The 20,543-nt window shown below is 42.4% G+C and overlaps 1 protein-coding gene across 2 annotated transcripts in view; it reads right to left on the bottom strand.

Moving 5' to 3' along the window:
* Positions 1-2,768: 2,768 nt before the first annotated feature.
* The window catches only part of pi4kaa (phosphatidylinositol 4-kinase, catalytic, alpha a), a 29,458-nt gene continuing 11,683 nt past the window's right edge, over positions 2,769-20,543 (bottom strand). The window contains exons 26-55 of one of the 2 annotated variants that reach the window (XM_036528604.1): positions 20,446-20,527; positions 19,938-20,021; positions 19,524-19,613; positions 18,991-19,110; positions 18,372-18,464; positions 17,961-18,117; positions 17,565-17,692; positions 17,213-17,371; positions 16,510-16,661; positions 15,937-16,044; positions 15,133-15,353; positions 14,459-14,611; positions 13,752-13,831; positions 13,459-13,658; positions 13,075-13,165; positions 12,507-12,674; positions 12,136-12,189; positions 11,704-11,824; positions 9,670-9,799; positions 9,093-9,163; positions 8,763-8,835; positions 7,480-7,550; positions 6,923-7,032; positions 6,483-6,587; positions 6,246-6,371; positions 5,470-5,590; positions 4,801-4,960; positions 4,346-4,435; positions 3,879-3,962; positions 2,769-3,396 (exon numbers count right to left, since the gene is read on the bottom strand). In XM_036528604.1, the coding sequence (XP_036384497.1) occupies positions 3,345-3,396; positions 3,879-3,962; positions 4,346-4,435; positions 4,801-4,960; positions 5,470-5,590; positions 6,246-6,371; positions 6,483-6,587; positions 6,923-7,032; positions 7,480-7,550; positions 8,763-8,835; positions 9,093-9,163; positions 9,670-9,799; positions 11,704-11,824; positions 12,136-12,189; positions 12,507-12,674; positions 13,075-13,165; positions 13,459-13,658; positions 13,752-13,831; positions 14,459-14,611; positions 15,133-15,353; positions 15,937-16,044; positions 16,510-16,661; positions 17,213-17,371; positions 17,565-17,692; positions 17,961-18,117; positions 18,372-18,464; positions 18,991-19,110; positions 19,524-19,613; positions 19,938-20,021; positions 20,446-20,527 (3,454 nt within the window). In that variant the 3' untranslated portion in view covers positions 2,769-3,344. The remainder of the gene's footprint in view (positions 3,397-3,878; positions 3,963-4,345; positions 4,436-4,800; positions 4,961-5,469; positions 5,591-6,245; positions 6,372-6,482; positions 6,588-6,922; positions 7,033-7,479; positions 7,551-8,762; positions 8,836-9,092; positions 9,164-9,669; positions 9,800-11,703; positions 11,825-12,135; positions 12,190-12,506; positions 12,675-13,074; positions 13,166-13,458; positions 13,659-13,751; positions 13,832-14,458; positions 14,612-15,132; positions 15,354-15,936; positions 16,045-16,509; positions 16,662-17,212; positions 17,372-17,564; positions 17,693-17,960; positions 18,118-18,371; positions 18,465-18,990; positions 19,111-19,523; positions 19,614-19,937; positions 20,022-20,445; positions 20,528-20,543) is intronic. The other variant, XM_036528605.1, reaches the window with a different exon arrangement.

Below are 20,543 nucleotides of genomic sequence, written 5' to 3'. Positions count from 1 at the left end.
GGACAAAAACAAATGCTTGTACTCACAGTTTGCTGAAATCTAAGAGAGAAATTAAAAAAAAAGATTTGTAGAATTTGATTGATTCTTTCAGTTAATGTTGCTGCTTGTGTCTACAATACATCCTTTACTGATTGGTAGTTCCTCTCTCATTGGTAAAGGACTGCTACACCTGTGGTGACGATTTTACTGATAAATGCAGTATGCTGAAATGTTTGAATTATCACTTTATCTTCACTGATGTATCTTTAGCTTATTATGTACAAGGACTGAGTGCAGATCTTATATGAATATGGGCCAAGGCACGACAATTTTCTTTACATGTCCTTGTTTTTATTAAGGGCACTGTACATTCTGGATAAATCAGTAAGAGTACACAAGAAAAATAAGTGTGCTTACTTTGAAATGATTGTTTTTGATGTGATAATGCTCTCAAAAACACCACAGAATATAATCTATTGTGTTGCTATTAAGTTGCTTGTCAAGAATAACTATAGTATAGTATAATCAATAAATGTACACATCTTTATCTTCCAAATACTGTATAAAGATAGGAGACACAATATTCCTTCAGTGTTCTATTCTGATACTGAATTTAAGACAACTGTTGTTGTACCTTGTATTTGCCATTCAGAACAACCTCTGTGGCTGATATCCTGTGCTGACATGTTTTTATAACAGTAATGATGCTTAGGTTCAAAGTGAGTCTTGAGGGTGTTTCCTTTATGTTTTAACTCTGATGGAAGCTCTAGTCTCGAACTGGGGCTTTCCCTGCCTATGAAGAATGTGGCCTCAGCGAACATCAGTCTGGCCACTTCGGGCACTCACAATTCCAAGTTCAATTAGCTGGCTTCAGCTCCTTCAACGTAGTAACTCAGCTTCACTTAAATTCACATTCAGCTTTCATCCTGGATTCTGCTCTGAGTACTTAGTACAGTACAGTAGGATTTTAACATCATGTGTACTGCAGACATAAATGTTTTTTTAAAATTTCATTTTATTGAGTCTTGGCAACAATCGTTTCACTGACAGTGGATTTCATCCATTCAGTTTTCCCAGAAAGAACTCTGCACCACCTGCTGTTATTTAACAGAAATCATTGTATTGTCAGAATTGCAATTCAGTTCCAACTCAAAACCAATCACACGTCGATTCTACATCAATTATTCTGATTCCTAATTGCAATTATTAAAAAGCAGTTTAACCCCACTCAGTTCCACTCAGATTCCAACAAATTCCACCATCTTTCCTCTTTTTTAAAATAAAAACACTACCTGCACTGGGAAAATTCAAATTCACGTATTTGGGATCTAAAGAGTAAGATTCAAACTTCTGTATTGGACACTTTTTTCAAACATAACTTTCAGACAAGTAGAGATGTTTTAGTTGGTAGGCCACATACACAAACACAAAAAGACACACTTCCAAGTGGTTTTACCAACTAGAACATGGAACATTTGTTTTTCAAAATTCAAGAATACCAGATTAGATAAAGCTACTATTTGCAGGGTTCCCACTCTCGTTGAAAACAAAATATTCATAACTACTACACACTATTTTCAGACCTTCAACACTCTTCCATACTTAGCCAATCCAAACATTTATGAACACAACATGATTATCTGTTTACGGTACCTGTGAATACATATAACATAGCACCATACAGTTGTAGTAAACAAACCAATAAAACAGCTGCATTGTGCAACGTACTTGGATTTGTTCTGATACAGCAAGCTAGCTGACAAGCTTGATTTTAGGTGCATATTTCAGCAAGGAATTCTCTTTACACTGTCTGCATAGATTGATTGCGTTGACATGCATCTTTTTATATCCATTCAGATTCAAACATAGATTCAGATCTGTGCAGATTCTCTACTATTCAGAAATTTGACGACATGACCGCATTTATCAATAACTCACACTTAACAGCGTGTATCAACTACTGTACTCATGTAAAACAATCATACAAATTCATATGTTAACTGGTATAACCACAGCATCACATATGAAATCAGTCTCCGAAATCAGTTCAGAATTTTCCATACTTTTTCAAACTTGAGCGAGAACCCTGCACTTGCATGTGATAGATTAACATTCCTCTTCAGTAGAAACATTGCATAAATACAGCTGGACAGATAGGTAGAGTTGTTATCAGATGATAGGGAAGTCCCAGCAACTAACCAACAATGCAGGAGGTGGCGCTACACTGGAATTCAGTAACATGAATGATTCCATTCTCTTCACAGTACCAGTCAATACCATTCGATTCAAATTTAGAACGCAATACTAATTCCCTGTTCCACATCTGACAAAATATGGACTGTAACTGAACACAATTTCACTTTCATTTTGGATAATACAAATCCTGATTTTTAGTTCCATGAGAACACTGACACTACAGAGATTCAGAGACAGAGCAAAACCACTAACAAGTACATGAAGGACTTCTATGTCTGAAGTGAATAAAACTTCAAATAGGACATAACTGCAAAGGATCCAAGTGTTTGCAGCAATACTTTAAATTGCATATGTGTTACATCAGCTTATACATACTCATATACGTATACCTATATATTTTCAGTTGTGGAATATCTCTTAACACTTACTTTCATATTAAATTAAATATTCTCTAATAAATATTTTTACTACAATATGCATTCAAAAGAAACTTCAAAAATATATATTTGTATAATCACACCACAACAAATACCTTTCATACAGAGAAACACAAAAAAACCTACATGGAATCACTCTTTGCAAGAGTTGAGGGACATTTACATTTAATCAGGAAAAAACAGCATTTAAAGGTCAATACTTTGCATAACATTTAACTGTTTCAGGATATATGTGGCACAACAGTACTGTCTGTGCCATGGTCATAGAAATGGCTTTTTGGGTAACACAAACTAGACCCAATCCTGAAATTTCAAGTAAGAATAAAATCTCTTTGTATACAGAAACCTGTGCTCCAAAACACACATGTAGACATAAAAGAGAAATAAAATTCAACAGTAAGTTTAAAACAAACAGCAGGACAACATCTCTTAAAAATACCCCTGTACGAGACACACAGACTCACTACAGTAAACACCTCAGGGGTACTGAATACTTCACAGAGAGATTAGCCCTGAACTAAAGGAACCAGTGGACAAACCCAGTGGAGGGTTTTCATTCTAGGTCAGGGCTAACTGAGATCTGGGAAGCACGAAGTATATAAAGTGCACATCATCGAAGTATAGCAAAGTGACCTTGATTTCAAAAACACAAAGGATGTGGTGGGGGCACGGGGGTGGAGATGGGTGGAGAGGGGGCGGTGGAAGAAGGAGGGACTCTTTTTTTGCCTTCTCTCAGTATGGGATCTGGTTCTGGTAGTACTGGAGCATGTCATATGTTTTGCTCCTGAGGAGAAAAGAATGCAAAACAGTCTGATTCATCCTGAACAACAGAAAAGGAAAAAATGCCTGCACAATCAGGAGAACATTACCTGCCTCTTGACTTCAATATCGTTTAGCAGGAAGTCCTGGTAGCACTCTAATGATAAAGCTGTTTAACAGTGGCATGCTTTAACTGCACTGTCGAAATCCATGGCAGTTAAGAGCAAGGTGGGGATATTTGTAGTATGAAGTCAGAACCTTTTTCTGTTTATTTTGTTATTTTGTTAATTTCTGCACTTGTAGTGTTGTAGCAGTAATCAGAGATTGATTTTTGTTTCCTTCCACTGAAAGACACCTCCACAGGCGTTCACCACTAACATGACTTCATGAGAATCACTGGGAAATTCAGTGCCGCAATCAAAAGTTCTCTATCTTTAAAGATGACTGCAGTGTAGTAAACTGTGTAAATACCGACTATAAATAATAAAGATAAGGACTCTACTGTACCTGCTGCTGAGGAAGCAGCTCTGAATGATTTTGATGATGAATGCAGCAGCCTCCTTCTCACTCATATTGGGGTTGAACCTCTGCCTGTAAATACAGTCATGCATTACCACTGCTGTTACTGTAAAACTACTGCAGTCCTTTGCAGAATAAAAGGAAATATGTAACAACAAACAATCCATTTTTTTCCTACTGGGTTCTGTTAGAAATCATAAAACAATTAATGATACAACTTTAAGGCAAAATAAGTCTGACTATATCTCAGTTATGGGATTAAGTAATTACTCACTAGAATCTGACATGGTGACATCGTATTTACTGATATCTAACAAAAAATTCCAAACCCCAAATGGCAGTAATAATTGAGCTCTGGTCTACAAGAGGGTTTACTGACAGTAGTGCCTCCTTTTTGCCTGAAAGGTGGGGTGTGGCATGGCATAGCATGATACTGTCATGAGCGCGTTACTTACTTGAGCAGCTTTATTGTCTGTCCTCTGAAGCACGGCAGCCCCGTGTCCAGCATCAGGGTCACCAGGGAGACGACCGCATCCATGTAGGGCCTGTCGGGGAGTGGGATGTGAGAGAGATGGAGATGAGGCCCGAGAGAGACAGAGATGAGGCCCACGGGAAACACAGGCAAGGCCCGACAGAAACACAGATGAGGCCCAACAGAGACAAGGCCCGTAAGAGACAGAGATCAAGCCCAAGTCGACAGAGACGAGGCCCAGGGGAGAGAAGGAGACAGAACAGGAGTGGGTGAGTGAAAGTGTTCATGAGAGATGCTGCAATGATCAGCTCACGCCAGAGACTTCAGCTGGCCTGGTTATGCATTTTTATCTCTCGCATTAATTCCCTCGGCATGGAACTCTGTGCGGGTTTGCAGGCCTCGGTAACGCTGTGGTTACTTAACGGGTGCATTTCTCACCTGACAGCCAGGTAGCCCCGCACACACATCTCCATGAACCATTTGAACGGAGTGGCCTCCATCTTCCCACCCATAATCATCACCATCTCATCTGTCAACTTGATGTCTGGCTCCCAGCCCAGGTTTCCACCAGGAGAGCTCTCGAACATGAAGCCGAAATCTAGGAAAGAGAACACACATATACAGTAACCATACACACACACACACACACACACACACACACACACACACGTTATCCTATGCAAGATGTCTTGGATAAGGATGTCATTGAAAAATAAAACAAGTAAATGTTCTAAAAGATGAAGACTTGCTGCTTTTATAGTGAAATAGTGATCTTTGTGTGCTGAAGTAGGGCTCCCCCTATCTTCCTCCTATCCTCCCAATGTGAACTGAGAGCCATGCCTTAAAGTGTAAGTCAGACTGCATCAACTGAATCTTTATTGTCCTCATCCCATATATGAGCGGCTAAATTCTTGTTTTCTCTCCAACGACCACGTAACAGCTATTTTAACACTGTACATCCTGGTTCCTGTTTTGTTTTTTTCCTGGAAAAAGGTGATTTTTGCTATCTCTCTACTGGAGGGTGAAGTATTGATTGTTGGTATCCCAGCATCCCTCTGCTTAGTACAGTATATTCAGTGTGTCAGAGCTGCGGCAACTCCCGCTGACCGATGTGGATGAGGTGGCCCTTGCTGTCCAGCATGATGTTGCCGTTGTGCCGGTCTTTGATCTGCAGCAGGAACAGCAGCAGGCTGTAGGCCGCCATGCTGCGGATGAAGTTGTAGCGAGCCTTTGGGCCGAGCAAGCGAGAGAGAGAGAGTGTGAGAGAGAGAGAGTGTGAGAGAGAGAGAGAGAGAGAGAGAGAGAGAGACAGAGAGAGAGAGAGAGAGAGAGAGAGAGATGTCCTGGTCAATTATACCGAAGACCCTTTGAAGTACAATACTGTCTTATCTTTCAAGATCAAACATCAGAACAGACACGGGGAGCGAGAAAACCGATCAATTAATCAATCAGTCAATCATCAGAAATGAATTATGGGCATGAAGAGTGAGAGGAACACGGCAGTAACATTATAAATGGAGCTTTGAAGACAGTCAAAACCAGGGAGACTCGACCACGATCACACAGGGAAGCCCTGCAGCAGGTCTTTAAACCAAGACCACCCCCTGTATTAGGGATTAGAGGTCAAATTTCATGATGACTTTTTGACTCAGGTAGATAACGGCTTGCGACTGGGCAAAAACAGAGAGACAACACAAACCTCCAGGACCAGGAGGTGAGTGGAGCGGACATATATGTCACCAAAATGTTTAATAATATGCAACATCTACACAACAGTAACCAGTAATCAATGGAGACCAATCATCAACACTTACAGCCTGTGACCCAATACTGAGCCGCGCAGTTATCTGTAATGTTGGCGGAGACACAAGCTTAGCTCTCACCTTCTGGAACGCCAGCGTGGACTCATCTCCATACTGGTTCCTGAAGTAGTCATACATCCCAAAGTCCGTCTGTCGGCCCAGCTGGTCCCGAGACTTACAGTCCGGGATGCATTCGATGACGCCGCACTGATTCATGGCAAAACAAAGAAAAGGGGGCGGTTGTCTCAGATGAGTCATTATTTCAAATGCTGTTCAATCTGAAGGCAGACAGCAAACAGAGCCAAGGTGGACTCTCACCCCTGGGGCAGTGGCCACCACTCGGTATGGGAACACAAAGAGGTCCAGGCCCACCAGCTGAAAGATATTCTTGAACAGGCCGATGATCTGCAGAGCTAGCATGTCCTGTGGGTACAACACCAGGGTTGCTGAAGGAACGAGCCACAAAATGTTCTATTGAAATTGAAATTAAATGTTCTATTGAAAAGCCTCAGTACATTATAGGAAATGCTAATACTGTGCTACTACTTGCTAGTTCTGCAATTACTGGGCTCCCACTTAACACTTCAGTAACCATAAAAGTACTTTACATTTACAAATTATCTATGACGCAAAAGCGATGTTGAACTAGTGCAGTGCTACAGACAAGAGCCACACAAGCTCCATTTTCATAGGAGGTCTGACAGGGCCAGACCTTGTGTTAATTATGTAATGACCGAGAGGCGGCAGGAGGCCAGTACCTGTCTGCAGTCGTCTCCCACTTTAAAGATGGCCGCCTGCCAGCAGACCTTGCGGCTGCCCTCGCCGCTCTCCTCCCCCTCTTCCAAGGAGTCAGACTGGCAACGGAGCCCTGGCAGGGAGAGGCAGAGGTGTGCCAACAGAGGTTTGCATACACAATTTTCAAAATCACTGTACCTATAATGCCAGAACTGGTTTTCCAGCCAGCTAAGGAAACGTGCACTTCACAGCAAAAACGGAACAGGCCACCAAACAAAATGGATCTCAATCCACAATACAGTGTGTGTAATATACCAAACTTAATAGTTACCCGACTATCAGTGTCATACTGTTGAATGTGGGAATTCATTAAATGCCAGCTTTTCTTACAGTGTGGGAATACACAGAGCATGGTGAGGTGAAGTTAACGTCTAGTCACTGGAGCTACAATAAGCTATACATGAGGCTGTGGGTAAAAGATAAAGCAGAAGAACATGCTGGTATGGCCAGTATGAACAAGACAATTTAGTGCACTTGAATATGCGCTTAACAGTGTGAAATCATATGTGCTTTGACCCACCTTCTTTCTCCAGCTCGCTAACGCCACAGCGCTTGACTTTGAACTTGGCCAGGTATGGGGCTTTCGCAGCACTGGATGTGAGCAAATTACACACAGCCAGTTAAAGACCGACTCCAAAGAAAATCAAACGCTGACCTTGAGTATATCCTGTTAATACATTACGGGGTTAGTGCTCCATTATTTTAGGAAAATGCATAAACACGGCATTTAACTCATAGATTTTAGGTGACAAGATTTCAAAAAAAAAAAAAAATTGACACCACAATGCCTTTGGGCATTGATGTTCTGAAGATGAGAACATCGCTTCAGGTGTCCCTATCTGTATGGCACTATGCCTACTTGGGTTGTACAACTTGGCAATGAAAAGCAGTTTACATACCAGAGCTCACCACTCACAAGTAACCGTTTAAAATTTTGGCTCTGCCATTTCCACTGTGACGGAGTGCCGTCACTACGGTTGAGTATGCGCTCTGACTGCCATACCAACGAGCCTGGCTCTTTGGCGTCGCGGTCAAAGTCGCATGTTTGGTACCCCGTAGACCTGGGTTCAAGGCCGGGTGGGGTGACTGCTCTCGCCCTTCGCTACATCCACTCACAGCCAACTGATTTTGTATTGAATCTCAGTTTGAAGATTCAGTGCAGCTTATGTAGGGTATTTATTTCATTTACCTATACTGTATATGCTGAAAAAGTCAGTTACTCTTCATAGTGAGTGGTACAGGTTTAAATTTTACCAACATTCAAACTGAAAAATACATCCCCTCCAACAATAACTATGCTGCAACTAAATAAATGTTAAATGTTTAAAATAAATATAGTCACAGGCTATACATGTGCTAGCTCAGGAATTATACGAATGGAAACCTAAATGGATACACTTATATTCTACTGTGCTGGAAGTTTCTCTGGATAAGGCCAGCCTGTCTGCTACATTAATGTAATGTAATCTAAACCAGAGGGGTTTTCACAGTAGGCACACATTTATTTTGTATTGGGGAGAACTCAACATCTAAATCTGAATCTATAAGATAAATTGCTTCAGTGACTGCGCATTATAAAAACATTCTGCAAGAACATTATTATGACGGGAAAGGTCCACTCAGTCATTTGCTAGAAATTTTTTGTACTTTGTAGTCAGTTCTACAAAAACGCCTGGAACGGACTGGATGTATGATATTCACAAAAAATTATGCTGAAATTCCAACCTATGGATAAATGAGTTTTACTGTATACCACTGACGTTGAAATAAACATAGAAATCGTGAGAGTCTTGACAGCTGTACCTCTGCATGGGTGTTCCAGACTTGTAATCAATGTCCAGCACAATGGCCTCAGGGTTGCTGGGTAAATAACAGCCTGGGGATAAACACAACATCAGAGTCAGATACCAAGACCGCCCAATCAGTCCAGATCAGAATAACAAACCATCTTATGGGCCTCTTTTTCACTTGCTGGATTGTGGCAAGGCTGTGTTTGTGAGGAGAATTCAGAATAATTATGGCCCTTTTACACTATGTATGGCATAGTGATCCTAACCCAGGCATAACATGCAAAGCAAACATTTTATGAGATTGTGTTTCATGTACTTCAATGTTAGTGAAATATACACTCACCTGGCTGTACTTTAATATCAGACAGTGCTTTCAGACACGCCCTCTTTCTCTCATCACCTTTAGGGGTGGGCCTGTTAAAACACCATTAGCTAAGTCAAACGAGTATCTGTTCAGTCTGGTATGTTTATTCCTTTAGCTTTTTTTAGCCCATTAAAACTGATACCAGAAGGCGTAAAACCTTATCTGGGTTGTTAGTCATAATACATATCTCTAATTGAAAACTGGGAAATGTCATTTGTCTGAATGAAGTTGAAAAGGACTTCTGGGGACAGCAACAACCAAACAGTACCCTGAGGCATTAATTACTTTCTTTTTTGAATCCTCAGCAGCAATCCAACTGGAACACAGAATCTGATGGTTTTCATCCTACTTCAAACTTGAATTTAGTGAGATCATTTTTGGATGGAAGATCGCTTGTTATCCCTGCTTTACGTTAATTGTTCATTAAAGTGTAACTCTTGTCCTTTCAGGGCGGGAGTCATCCTCCTCTGGTCTAGAGTAGAGGACTGTGAGGCAGTCAGGAACTGTGGTGTGGGTTTCCCATGAGAAGCACTGATTTTGGTGGCTGGGTTCTCACTTGATGATGGCAGAGACGTTGGTGATCTTGTTGAAGAAGTCAAACTCGCGCTGGTAAAAGTCTTTGGCTGGCCCTGACAGGGATCCAGTAATCTCCTCCACCATTTGCTCCAGCAGCTCGCCAATGTCAGCTACAGAAACAAAAGGGAGCATAAAAGTAAATACAGAACCACTCTTAATACATCCCTTTTCAGTTTTCTCTGGCATGGAGATTTTCAAAAAAAAAAACAGGACACAACTTATATTCTTTGTAATTTATATTTTAAAAAATAAGCTGAGAAGCGGTATCTTCTGGGACATATGAGGCAGCGGCTCCATAAAAGACTGCCTGATAAGACGATACTTCCTGTAAAACCAATCCAGTTCACTTTACAATGTTCATTACATTCAGTATATATAAGGGTCTCAAAGATCATAAGCAATGTTCAGCAACTACCTACATTATGGCACACTAGTGGCCATATTAGCCTTCCATTTTTCATACTGGTCTTTATGATTATAAGTGTCACTGTTGTTATTGTTATGAAGGGGAACAAACTTGCCACTTTTTACCTGTTTAACATTAATGAAAAAGACATCCTGGATATCGGTCTTTGCTTCTGAAAACTTAGCACTCAGTTTTGATCATTGGGGCCCACTTAAATGAGCTGGGCAAATAAGAAGCTTTGTAATATCTTTCTGCAATCACGTCAACACTCTAGCTGACTGTACTATACTTTGCTGTTGTACTTTAAGGCTGTTTAATACATGTGCCAAAAATGGTCAACTAGTTAAGTAACAATGACCATGACATAATACTGCTTATATCCTGAGTATAACATAATATTAATGCAGCTAATGCCATACAAAATGAAAGCAATCAAAGTGATTAAGATGTTGCTTTTAGAAAGATACCAAGTGGGAACCAATCTAGAGGAGGCATCCCCTAAGGTGTCCAATCACAGACCAGAACATAAGTTACTTACATAATAAGTTACCGCAACCCAGTCCAGGGTGAATTGTGACAGTAAATCAAAAAGCAAAAGACTTAAAGCAAAGCGCTGAAAGCAAAGCACATTGGCTATTGCTTTGTGGTTAGGTTTGAACTGACATGCATAAGACATTAATTGCAGTTAAAAATCTATCATCCAACAGTGACTTTGTATTAAAATCACAAGAACAGAGTAACAAATTTAAATCTGAATCACAATTATTAAGCAAGCGACTAAGCAAAAGGAACGTATGAGAAAAAAATGGTTACTCAATCAAAAATCAACGGACAAGTCAAATACAAGGCAAGAAGCGAGCAGTGTAGAAAATTCAGAGGGGGTAGGAAGTGCTGAAGAAATTAAAGAGGTGTGTCTTTAGGAGACAATGAACGGAAATAATAAGACTGAAGTTCTGTTGGTGGGGATTTCACCACTCGAGAGCTAGAGAAGAGAAAGACTGATTTAGAACTGGAGGGACAAAGACATGAGTCTGTCAGTCGCAGATGATCTCAGGGGAGAAATGGGAGTGAAGGAAAAAGACTGAGAAGAACAGTTAAGCAGCAGTAAGCAAGAACAAGGGTTTGAAATACAAGCTGCAACACAAGGGCTAGTGAGGGAATATGAGAAAAATTAAGCAAGAGAGAAGTGAGCTGAGCTGTGCCGAGAATGAGTCAGAGGGGAAATGCGTTTGGCTAGGGGCAAGGAGGAGGTACAGTGACCACACTGCTTTACAGAAAATGGTGGAAGGGAAGGGGTGACAGACACCATGACACAGGGACCACCAAAGGGACACCAAGGGGAAGAAATGAGGACAGAAAAGGAAATATGAAGCTTAAGATGGTGTGAGTACATCCAGAAGGAGACGTCCGAGAGACGAGCTGAAATCCGAGAGGAAACCTGAGAATCAGAATAGGGAAAATGAATGAATACATCATTCTGTAAACTGCAAAAACCAAAATTATGCAACCACTTGAAGTGTGTATGTTTAGGGGGGAGTCCTTTTGCAGAGTGGACCATCAGAGGTTTGGGACTGTGTCCATGAACTGAGTGACCCATGTCCTACTCACGGTCTTTCTGATGGCCCTCCTCATCCAGGTAGATGTTGGTCTTCATGTTCCAGATGAACTGGTGGGCAAGGAGCTGGGATTTCTGGGCCGCCCAAAGAATGTACTCACGCACGTATCCCATCTGTGAGAAACCACAGGAAGGATGAATCACCAGGAGGATGACTACACAGCTAACAACCCTCCAGAAATGTATCACGCTACTTCAACTGCACGTCAAGGTTGAGAGAACATTACTTGTTATCTTGGTAGACAAACCACAGACTGACCCAGCACCAGCAGATATAAGACATGATATTATAAACCTTATACTGCATCAGCAAATCTGACAGATGACCTCTTGAAGTCATGGCATTAATATTTGTACATCACAAGGACAAATGAGGTGAAAATCAGTCTAAAAAACAGCTTCCAGGAAGCCCGGCTCCCCCTTACCTTGTCGTATCGTAGAGCTTGGACAATCTGAGGAATGTAGAATAAAATGGCATCCTGGCAAGAACAGAAATGATATCCATTACCAACCTTAAATAACTCACTCCAAAAACTCAAAGATACTAGCCTCCTGAAGCACAGTATTTCCACACTCCCACACCTGGTAAGCAGAGGGTCTAAAAAATTAAAAACCTTACCATAGGGGTTATTAAATAGTAGCTTAGATACATTTACCATGCTTCTGCAGGTCATGAGATTATGTGCAGTTTACATTTCAGTTCATGTGCAACATAGTTCTAGATTAATGAATTAAACAGCTTTCAGATAAAAAAGAGCTGTTATTCAGAGATAAAAAAAATGAATGCAGGACGTACGGGTGGGAAGGAGCGTAGCACTTTGACGCCGTACTGGGCGGTGAGGGGGTGTGGAGGGTACATGCTGGAGAAGTAGGAGAGGCCTGTTGGGGGGTCAGCGGGGGCCCAGCACAGGATGTGACTCAATTCAGGGGAGTCTGCATCGATGGTGTGCCAGGTGACCAGGAACTACACACAAACAAATGGACCATGAAATGACCATCTTTTTCTATCAAGACATCAACAGATTGTTATTTCAAAAGACCGCCTCAAATCCATAGGGCCTTTTATTTTAGCAATCTGGAATCTTTTAAAAACATTTAACCTGAAATAATGAAACCACCAGAGAACAGCAATTTCTTTACTATTGATGCTTGTAAGCACCCTGAAAGCCTGAAACATTACAATAATAAAAAAATAATAAAAATTCCATAATTCACTTTACACATATTCTCAGATTCAGATTTGTACTGATATGGGGTTTCAATCTAAGAGGTCACTACAGTTTAAGAATCTAGTAGTTGTGGGGCTAACTTTATGATGAAAATTAACAGCAGCATGACCTGAAAGACCACTTGTCACACCCCACCTTGACCGCCTCTGGAACGTCACTGACTGCACCCGGGTCCAACCGCACCAGGCGCGTCACCTCAGCCACAATGGACTCTGCATTTTTAAATCTACAGAAAACCAGAGGCACAGCTGATCAGGTGATGTAACACTCCCTCCCCATTTAGAAAAAGCTATGGAAATTTCTGTGAAAAAAATGACTTCAGAAATTTTATTCATGCAGACAAAACAACTCACATTGTACAGGTAATTTGTATATGCCAGCCCCAAACTGACATCCTTCCAAATACATACTACTGTTAATCATGTGTCAGCTGAAACTTGCTACTCTGTGTTATCATGTGACATCAGACTGTAACGAGGCCCTCTTGTGGTGGAGGCCAGAGTTACAAGTTGTGGGTACCTGGGAGGTAGCTGCATGGCCAGGTAGGGGGAGATGCTCCAGGCCAGATTGACATTGTCTTTCCACTGTTTCTCACTCAGATTGATATACTTGGACCTCCAGTTGGCGATGCTGGTCTCTACTGACTGCTCTGTAGAAATGCCCAGCTCTTGGGTGGACAGGGGATTGTACCAGGTGGTTAGACGCTCGATCTCGCTGGCCTGCAGGGAATATGGTCAGGAAAAACGGTTAGGCACACTTCTCTTGCTGGCTGAAAATGAATCCCAGTTAAGGATGACAGAGTATTGTCTTACAAGCAAAGCCAGCAGCAAGGTCCTGCGTTTCATGTAGTACTTATGGAGCTGTGTCCCTCTGTTGCTTTTCTTCGACATTCCTGGAGTAAAGATACAACATAAGCACTACTGCCAATAGGTTTTAAAAAACCATACACCTTCGGAGCCATCCCAGACCTTAGCTACAAGCATGCAAACTACAGTCTATACCACCAAAAAAAGCATGCTCTATTCCAAAACAATGTTCACTTTATGCAAACCTATCAAGTTCTCTAAGACCCTGAATACATTAAACATTAGTGTGACAAGTATAAATATATTATTATTTCAATATTTACCTTAATTAGCTCAAAAACATTTTTGAATTCTTTACTCAAGATTGTCTCATACTTAAAAATGAAAGTCCTATCAAATAAATAAATCACCTAATATCATTTCTGTGGAGTATACCAAAAATTATTTTCTGAGTTTCAACAATGTTTCAACAATCAACTGACAAGACTACAGCATAAACCAATTAACTAACCTTTAGTTATAAAAACTAAACTAAAAATATCAGGAATTATACAATGAACGGCCATGAATTTCATGCTCCAGCAGGATGTGTAAGCCTGAACAAGACACTCCTCAAAAGAGGAACTCAAATGGTACACCACTAGCCCTCAATACTTCCAAACAGGCACCCTGGCACTGTACCCTGTAACTGCCCCACATGTTCACTGCCGCACCTGACTTCTTGGAGATGGTGGACACGCCGCTGGACAGAGGGTAGGTGTTGATCCAGCCCTGAGCGCCCTGCTGCCGCGACCCTGCATCCACGTTCCCCCTGGGGTCGGCCCCCGGCACCACAGACAGGCTGTTCATGGTTGGGTCTTGGGGGTCTGTCGACACACAGAACTGATGCATTCAGTACTTTTGGGTGTAATTCACTGAAAAAGCCCCAGACCAATATACAAAGCCTGCCTTTTGCACATACGCACCTAAATATACATCTAGATCTTGGCTGAAGCAATTCATGGTTAGTCCTTGGGTTGCACAGCATGCATAGCAGTTAGGCAGCACTTTCAAGGACCTCAGAGAAAATGCCACATTCCCAAGCTGTACTCATTCGTGTAATAACCATCCATTCAATCATGCATTTAACTAGTACTGTCAAATTCTCCAAACTGTAACTGTTGGTCTGGGGAACTGTAATCTGGGGAAATGGCCATTTCTCTATTTATATGTAACTTAAGAAAAGAAAAAAGAAAAAGAAAAGGAAAGAAAGAAAGAAAGAAAATAAAAAAGAATCATAATAATCATGCATTTCACTACAGATTTCAAATTTGCATCAGCAAATTTGAACTGCAGATACATGCTCCTGCTATACTGTATCTCTACAGTATGAGCAAGGGAGGCTTACTTAAGATTGATATCGGAGAAGTGCTGGAAACGATAAGAGATCCGAAAATCCCGGCGGATAAGGAGCTTTGAGGGGGATTGGCGCCAGGCTCACCGGGTGGCACGAGCTGGTTGGCGGTAAGGTACTTTTTGTCTGACAGGATACTGGCGTAAAACCTGGTCATGATACTGATGTCCTCGCGGAGGTGCTTGTCTCCCTGGGTGGGGAACTTGGAGGATACGCTAGGGAAAAGCCGGCCAACAGGTCAGCACAGTCAGGAGTGTCCTGTATGCTGTCAGGAGATGAACTGTCAGTCCCCTTCAGTAACACCACTGCAACTATTAAACCAAAGAAGGCTAAAAGGAAAGCTTGCAAGACTTTTTTTTTTTTTTTAAGAATTTACACTTTTTATATAATTTGATTTTTTGTTTATTTAGGGGTGTTACAGATGTTTTTGAAATCCTACTCCTTCACAGGTTCATTTACGAATATGCATTTAATTACAGGACTCCTCCTGTGCCTTAAAATTTAAAAATTAAACAGGGATGTGTATTTCCTAAGGATTCAAAAATAATTTGTCGGCTGAAATTCTGATTACTCCTTCAATTAATTCTGCCAAGCGGACAATACCTAACACTTATGCTTAAATACATAAAATGTGAATCATGTTTGTTATAGTACCCTGATAAGTTAGCCTGCTACACATGGAAACAGTGCACAAACACTCTGTAGCCCATGTCCAACTTCTTTATGGACTATTTCAGCAAAACCTGACAGATGTCTGAAAGGACTTTCTAACGAGCCGGAAATTTGGTCGGGGAGTACCTGAAGTAATCAAAGGCAGTGGAATAGATCTTCTCTCGAAGGACATTCCGGATGGTGGAGTTTGTGACCACATCCGAGTGGAGGAGGGCCAGACCCAAAGTGAGTAGCCTGGCAAGGGAGACAGAAGGGTTGCTCAACTGGTCCAGTATCTGAGCAGGGGTGGGAAATTAGCCACTGGGATTTTCGACTATGGCTCAGACTCAGAAAGATCCTTCGACCGTGGGAAAGCAACACTCCGAGGCTGAACCATTGTGATGTAGCATCTCAAATCGCATACCGCGTTCCCTTACCAGACTAGTACATCCTTCCCTCCCCAAGAAGTATACTATAATACATCTGTGTAATGAGCAGGCTAGTAGCGTATTGCTATCAAAAAGCTGAAACTAAAAAAAAGTTAAAGAGAAAGAAGACAAAGAACAAATTTTTCAACTGAATAATGTTTAACAAATGGATCATGATATCTCAAAGCAAATTAAAGATTGCAAAACACCTGCAGAGAGTCGCCATACCCAATTATAAGCCGTTTTAAAGAAAGGGATGAGAGCTGCTACTGTGGCTGAATCCGGGCCTGACCTGAAGCGGGGCCCGATGGCTGCCACGTGCCGGTTCAGGCTGCTTTTGGGGCCCCCCACGTTGAGGGACAGGGACCTCTGCAGGAGGCTGCCAAAGATTTCTACCTGGTCCGCGCTACAGTACTTGGCGATCTCGAAACGCTGCACCAGGAACTGCCCGAGAGGAGGGGAGGGGAGGGGAAGGTTAGGAGGTACTGAGGCGGCACATGCTGTAACAGGATTGCAGAGGATTTCTGTATTCATTCACAAAATTCATTACAGTTGTTGCACATTATATCCACTGATGACAACACACGGTAGTTCAGTCCAATATCCTTATGGTTAAGGCTAAGCAAAACAAGTGACTGTTTTGACAAAACGGGGTTTCTTTCTGCAATATTGTTCAGCAAAGCTTATTCAAACAACATTTAAAAGACCATTAACTAGCTATATGTTTTCTTAAATTGTAATGTAAAAGTGCATATTCTTATTATTTATGGCTGAATGAAAGCTTTATTAATCCATCTCATTTTTTGCTGACAGTTGTAATAACGCACAAACTGAATTTATTCTACTAAAATATTGTTTCAATAATATTTCTTTAGCAACAGTGTATCTCTTTGCCACCGAGCAATTTGATTTCAGGATAATTTGAGGTCCCTCGATGTGCAGCAAGGCAGGTTGCCGGCCTGCTGAAGGCAGAAGGACAGAGCTTGATGGCTCACCTCAATCCAGATGAAGTGGGGCGTGACATCCGGGGGGCATGGCATGGGCTGGCTCTCCTCCGAGGCGGCCAGGGGGTCAGCCTCCACTGGGGTCTCCGAGAACAGGCCCATCTTCAGCTCCACTGTCATCTGCCACGCCCCCGCCATCTCACGCATGAACTGAGGACACACGAGCACTGCATCGGTCGAGAACCTCGGATACGACTCCACCAAGCCAACCAACAGCACAACGCAATATCATCCCTTTACATTACAGTGGGGCTCTGAAAACGTTTTGTGTATGAGGTGGGGTGGAAGTGTATGAGCAGGCCGGTTGGTGGGTGGTAGAAGGAACAGAGGTGGGCCGCCCTACCGGGACTTCCAAGCCCTCCCTAGCAGCCAGGAGCCACTCCCAGCAAGCGATGGCGGTCTCCATGCCGTGCTCGGTGAACATCTTCAGCGGTGACCAGCACAGGTGGTGGAGGAGCTGCGGGTCAGTGTCTGTAAGACAGAGGAACAGGACAGACACATACTGAGCTAATAAACACAACAAATGAAAAATGGGGAGGCAGTGTAGCAGTGTGGTAACCGCTGGTTGGTGGTTGGATTCCCTGCAGGGGCTCTGGTATTGTACCCTTGGGCAAGGTACTGAAGCCAGAGCTGCCTCAGTAAATATCTAGCTGTATAAATGGATAACATGTAAAAAACTGTAACCTATGTAAGGCCCTCTGGATAACAACGTCTGCAGGACATGAGGACTGTGACTTGCCTTCGGAGCTGATAAGCAGAGCAGCGAGCTTGAACATAGCCTGGGTGAAGGCCTCAGGCTGTCCGCTGTCCAGAGCCTCCTTCATCTGACCAATCATCAGCCTGCTCAGGTCCAAGGTGCTCCGTGTAGCTGCAGAAACGTTGATCATCCCCGCTACCTGCCAGAGCCACACACACACACACACACACACACACACACACACACACACACACACACACACACACACACACACACACACACACACAACCTGATGAGCTCTTGCACAGGAAACTGACCTGAAAAGGAGACCCTTCCACCAGTATCACAAATTGCTTTTTCAATAAACTGTTCTTCAAGCAAACTGAAAAATGTAAATTAACCAAAAAGAAAAAAAACCCTAGAGGATAATTAAGAAGAAAGGGTTCTCTGCACCTCCCCCGCATAGCGGTTTCGGAGATTGAGGGAGGCCATGAAGTTGGAATAATCCTTCTTGACGCAAGTCGGCCGCTCTGTCAACTGTGTGGCCTGCAAGAGAACCAGATGGACTGCTGAGCAAAAGACACCCCAGGAGAAAAACTGCATGTACTACTCACAGATTATTAACTGCTACTGTACTAAAAAAACAAATGCTATGAATTGTTTGCAGGCACAGTTTAAATGCACACATGCTACAGAAACATACTTGGAAAAAGACAGGGCGTTGCATCCATTTTAACAGGTATTCATGTCATTCTGGTTGAAAACTTTTCTCCCCCAACCGAGACAGAAGTTGGTTTACGTGTTTAAAATGTTAACTCAGACGTTTGCCAAATTAACTTCCAGTAATTTTAACATTTGAAATGTCTGTGCTTTCAGACAAGAAAATTCAATGTAAAAATAACTCTCTTACAAACAAAATCAGACTGTTAAGGACAGAGACATGTGTACAAGAGTGAGTCTGCAGGTGTGTGAGTATGTTTATGTAAGACATCATGTGACCATGAGGCTGCATGAGTGTAGGTAAGGGAGAGGGTGTGTATGGGAAGGTGTGACCGGGTCGCCTCTCACTCACTCCCAGCGAGGTGCTCTGGCGGTTGTACCCAGCGAAGTGCAGGATGCTCTCGGTGGCCATAGCAAGGCCCGTGTGCTGGGACAGGCCCGAAACCCAGTTCTGGTGTTTGTTTAGGTACTCCTGTGGGACCGGGAGAAAGCAGCCATGAGGATTTCATCTGTCTCATAGAGGGATCTACAGCCCTCTGCTCTCACAGCACACTAAACCCAGATAGCAATGTTGACCTATTTACAAAATCCCAGAGTCTCTTGAGTGTTCCGCTTCAGTGTTCTGTTTGTACAATCACACTTGGAAAAAAAAGCACAGACGTTCTGCAACATGAAAACAGCTTTTACATGAAAATAATCAAGACACTGAGGAAGAGAACCAACAAAGCCTTCCGTCTATTGGCATGTCTGCACTAAAGAAAGTCAAATGACTACAAGGCAGCACTCTATGTAAACTATGTAGCCTAGAAATCCACCTAGACTTAGCGGCACCTTGCCTCATAGCTTGTCGAGATATTTCCTGCATTCCTAAAGTGGAGTACTGACCTGAAGGTGAGACTTGGTGACGGAGGGGGCCCATTTCATGGCTTCCTTCAGGATCTCCCCACAGCGTGCAGCGAAGTCCTTCACAATACTCTGAACACAGACAGCGACAATGGCCGATCAGAGTCTTACACCTCGCAAAGCAGGGAGACCATGAATAGAAAAGGCTATACTGATGCTGTTCAACACAAATACACGGCAATGACATGACAGATTATGAAAAAAGAACAAGACATGTTAAACAAAGCTTTTATATCCAAGATTTTAACTGCGAATTTGTTAACTAACTGTAAAAAAGTGATTAGCAATTATTGTAACAGCTCTTCATAGACCACCTAACATTCAAAACAGCACTGGCTGGATGCCACATTACAGCACTGTAAAACAAACCCTGCCCTACGGGAATGATCTCCATACCTCTCTGGCTTCATATGTGTCAGGAACGGTGATCCTATGAGGAGTGTCTGGAATGTCATAGTATGGCTGGTCCTTGTGGATGTCCTAAATGGCGGGGAAACAACAACCTTAATCTTCCACTGGAGATGGCCTCTCCACTCCACATAAGCATTGATCCAGAGTAAAATGGCAGCTGTGCGTCACCCAGGCAGGTGATGGATGAGTAAAACATCTAAGTAAAATATGTTAAGATCCTTAAACGTACTATACATACTTTCAAGTCTATGTCACTTAGGATTACCGGTGGCAGGTAGTGGCACTGCAATTGCCAGAACATTATGTGAACCTAGGGTCATTTGACAACTGTGCATTTATAACAAGCATTTGTGATGACTCACGTCTGTAACTGCATTTGTTTAGTTTAGTTACCATTCTGAATCTAAAATCCAGTTAGCTGAGCAATGGATGATGGGAACTGTTGCCCAAGCTGTTCTGGTTCTGAGAAATACACAGATGGCAGGATACATACGGCACTGAGAGAGAGGGACAGAGTCTGCAGGATGTCCAGCATGGTCTTGAGGACGCGGCCACTCCACAGCAGGTGAGGGAAACTGGGAGGAAGAAAGC

Source organism: Megalops cyprinoides, chromosome 5 (genome assembly GCF_013368585.1).
Source record: "Megalops cyprinoides isolate fMegCyp1 chromosome 5, fMegCyp1.pri, whole genome shotgun sequence".
NCBI classification, from domain to species: domain Eukaryota; kingdom Metazoa; phylum Chordata; class Actinopteri; order Elopiformes; family Megalopidae; genus Megalops; species Megalops cyprinoides.
This window is presented reverse-complemented; position numbering and strand designations above follow the sequence as displayed.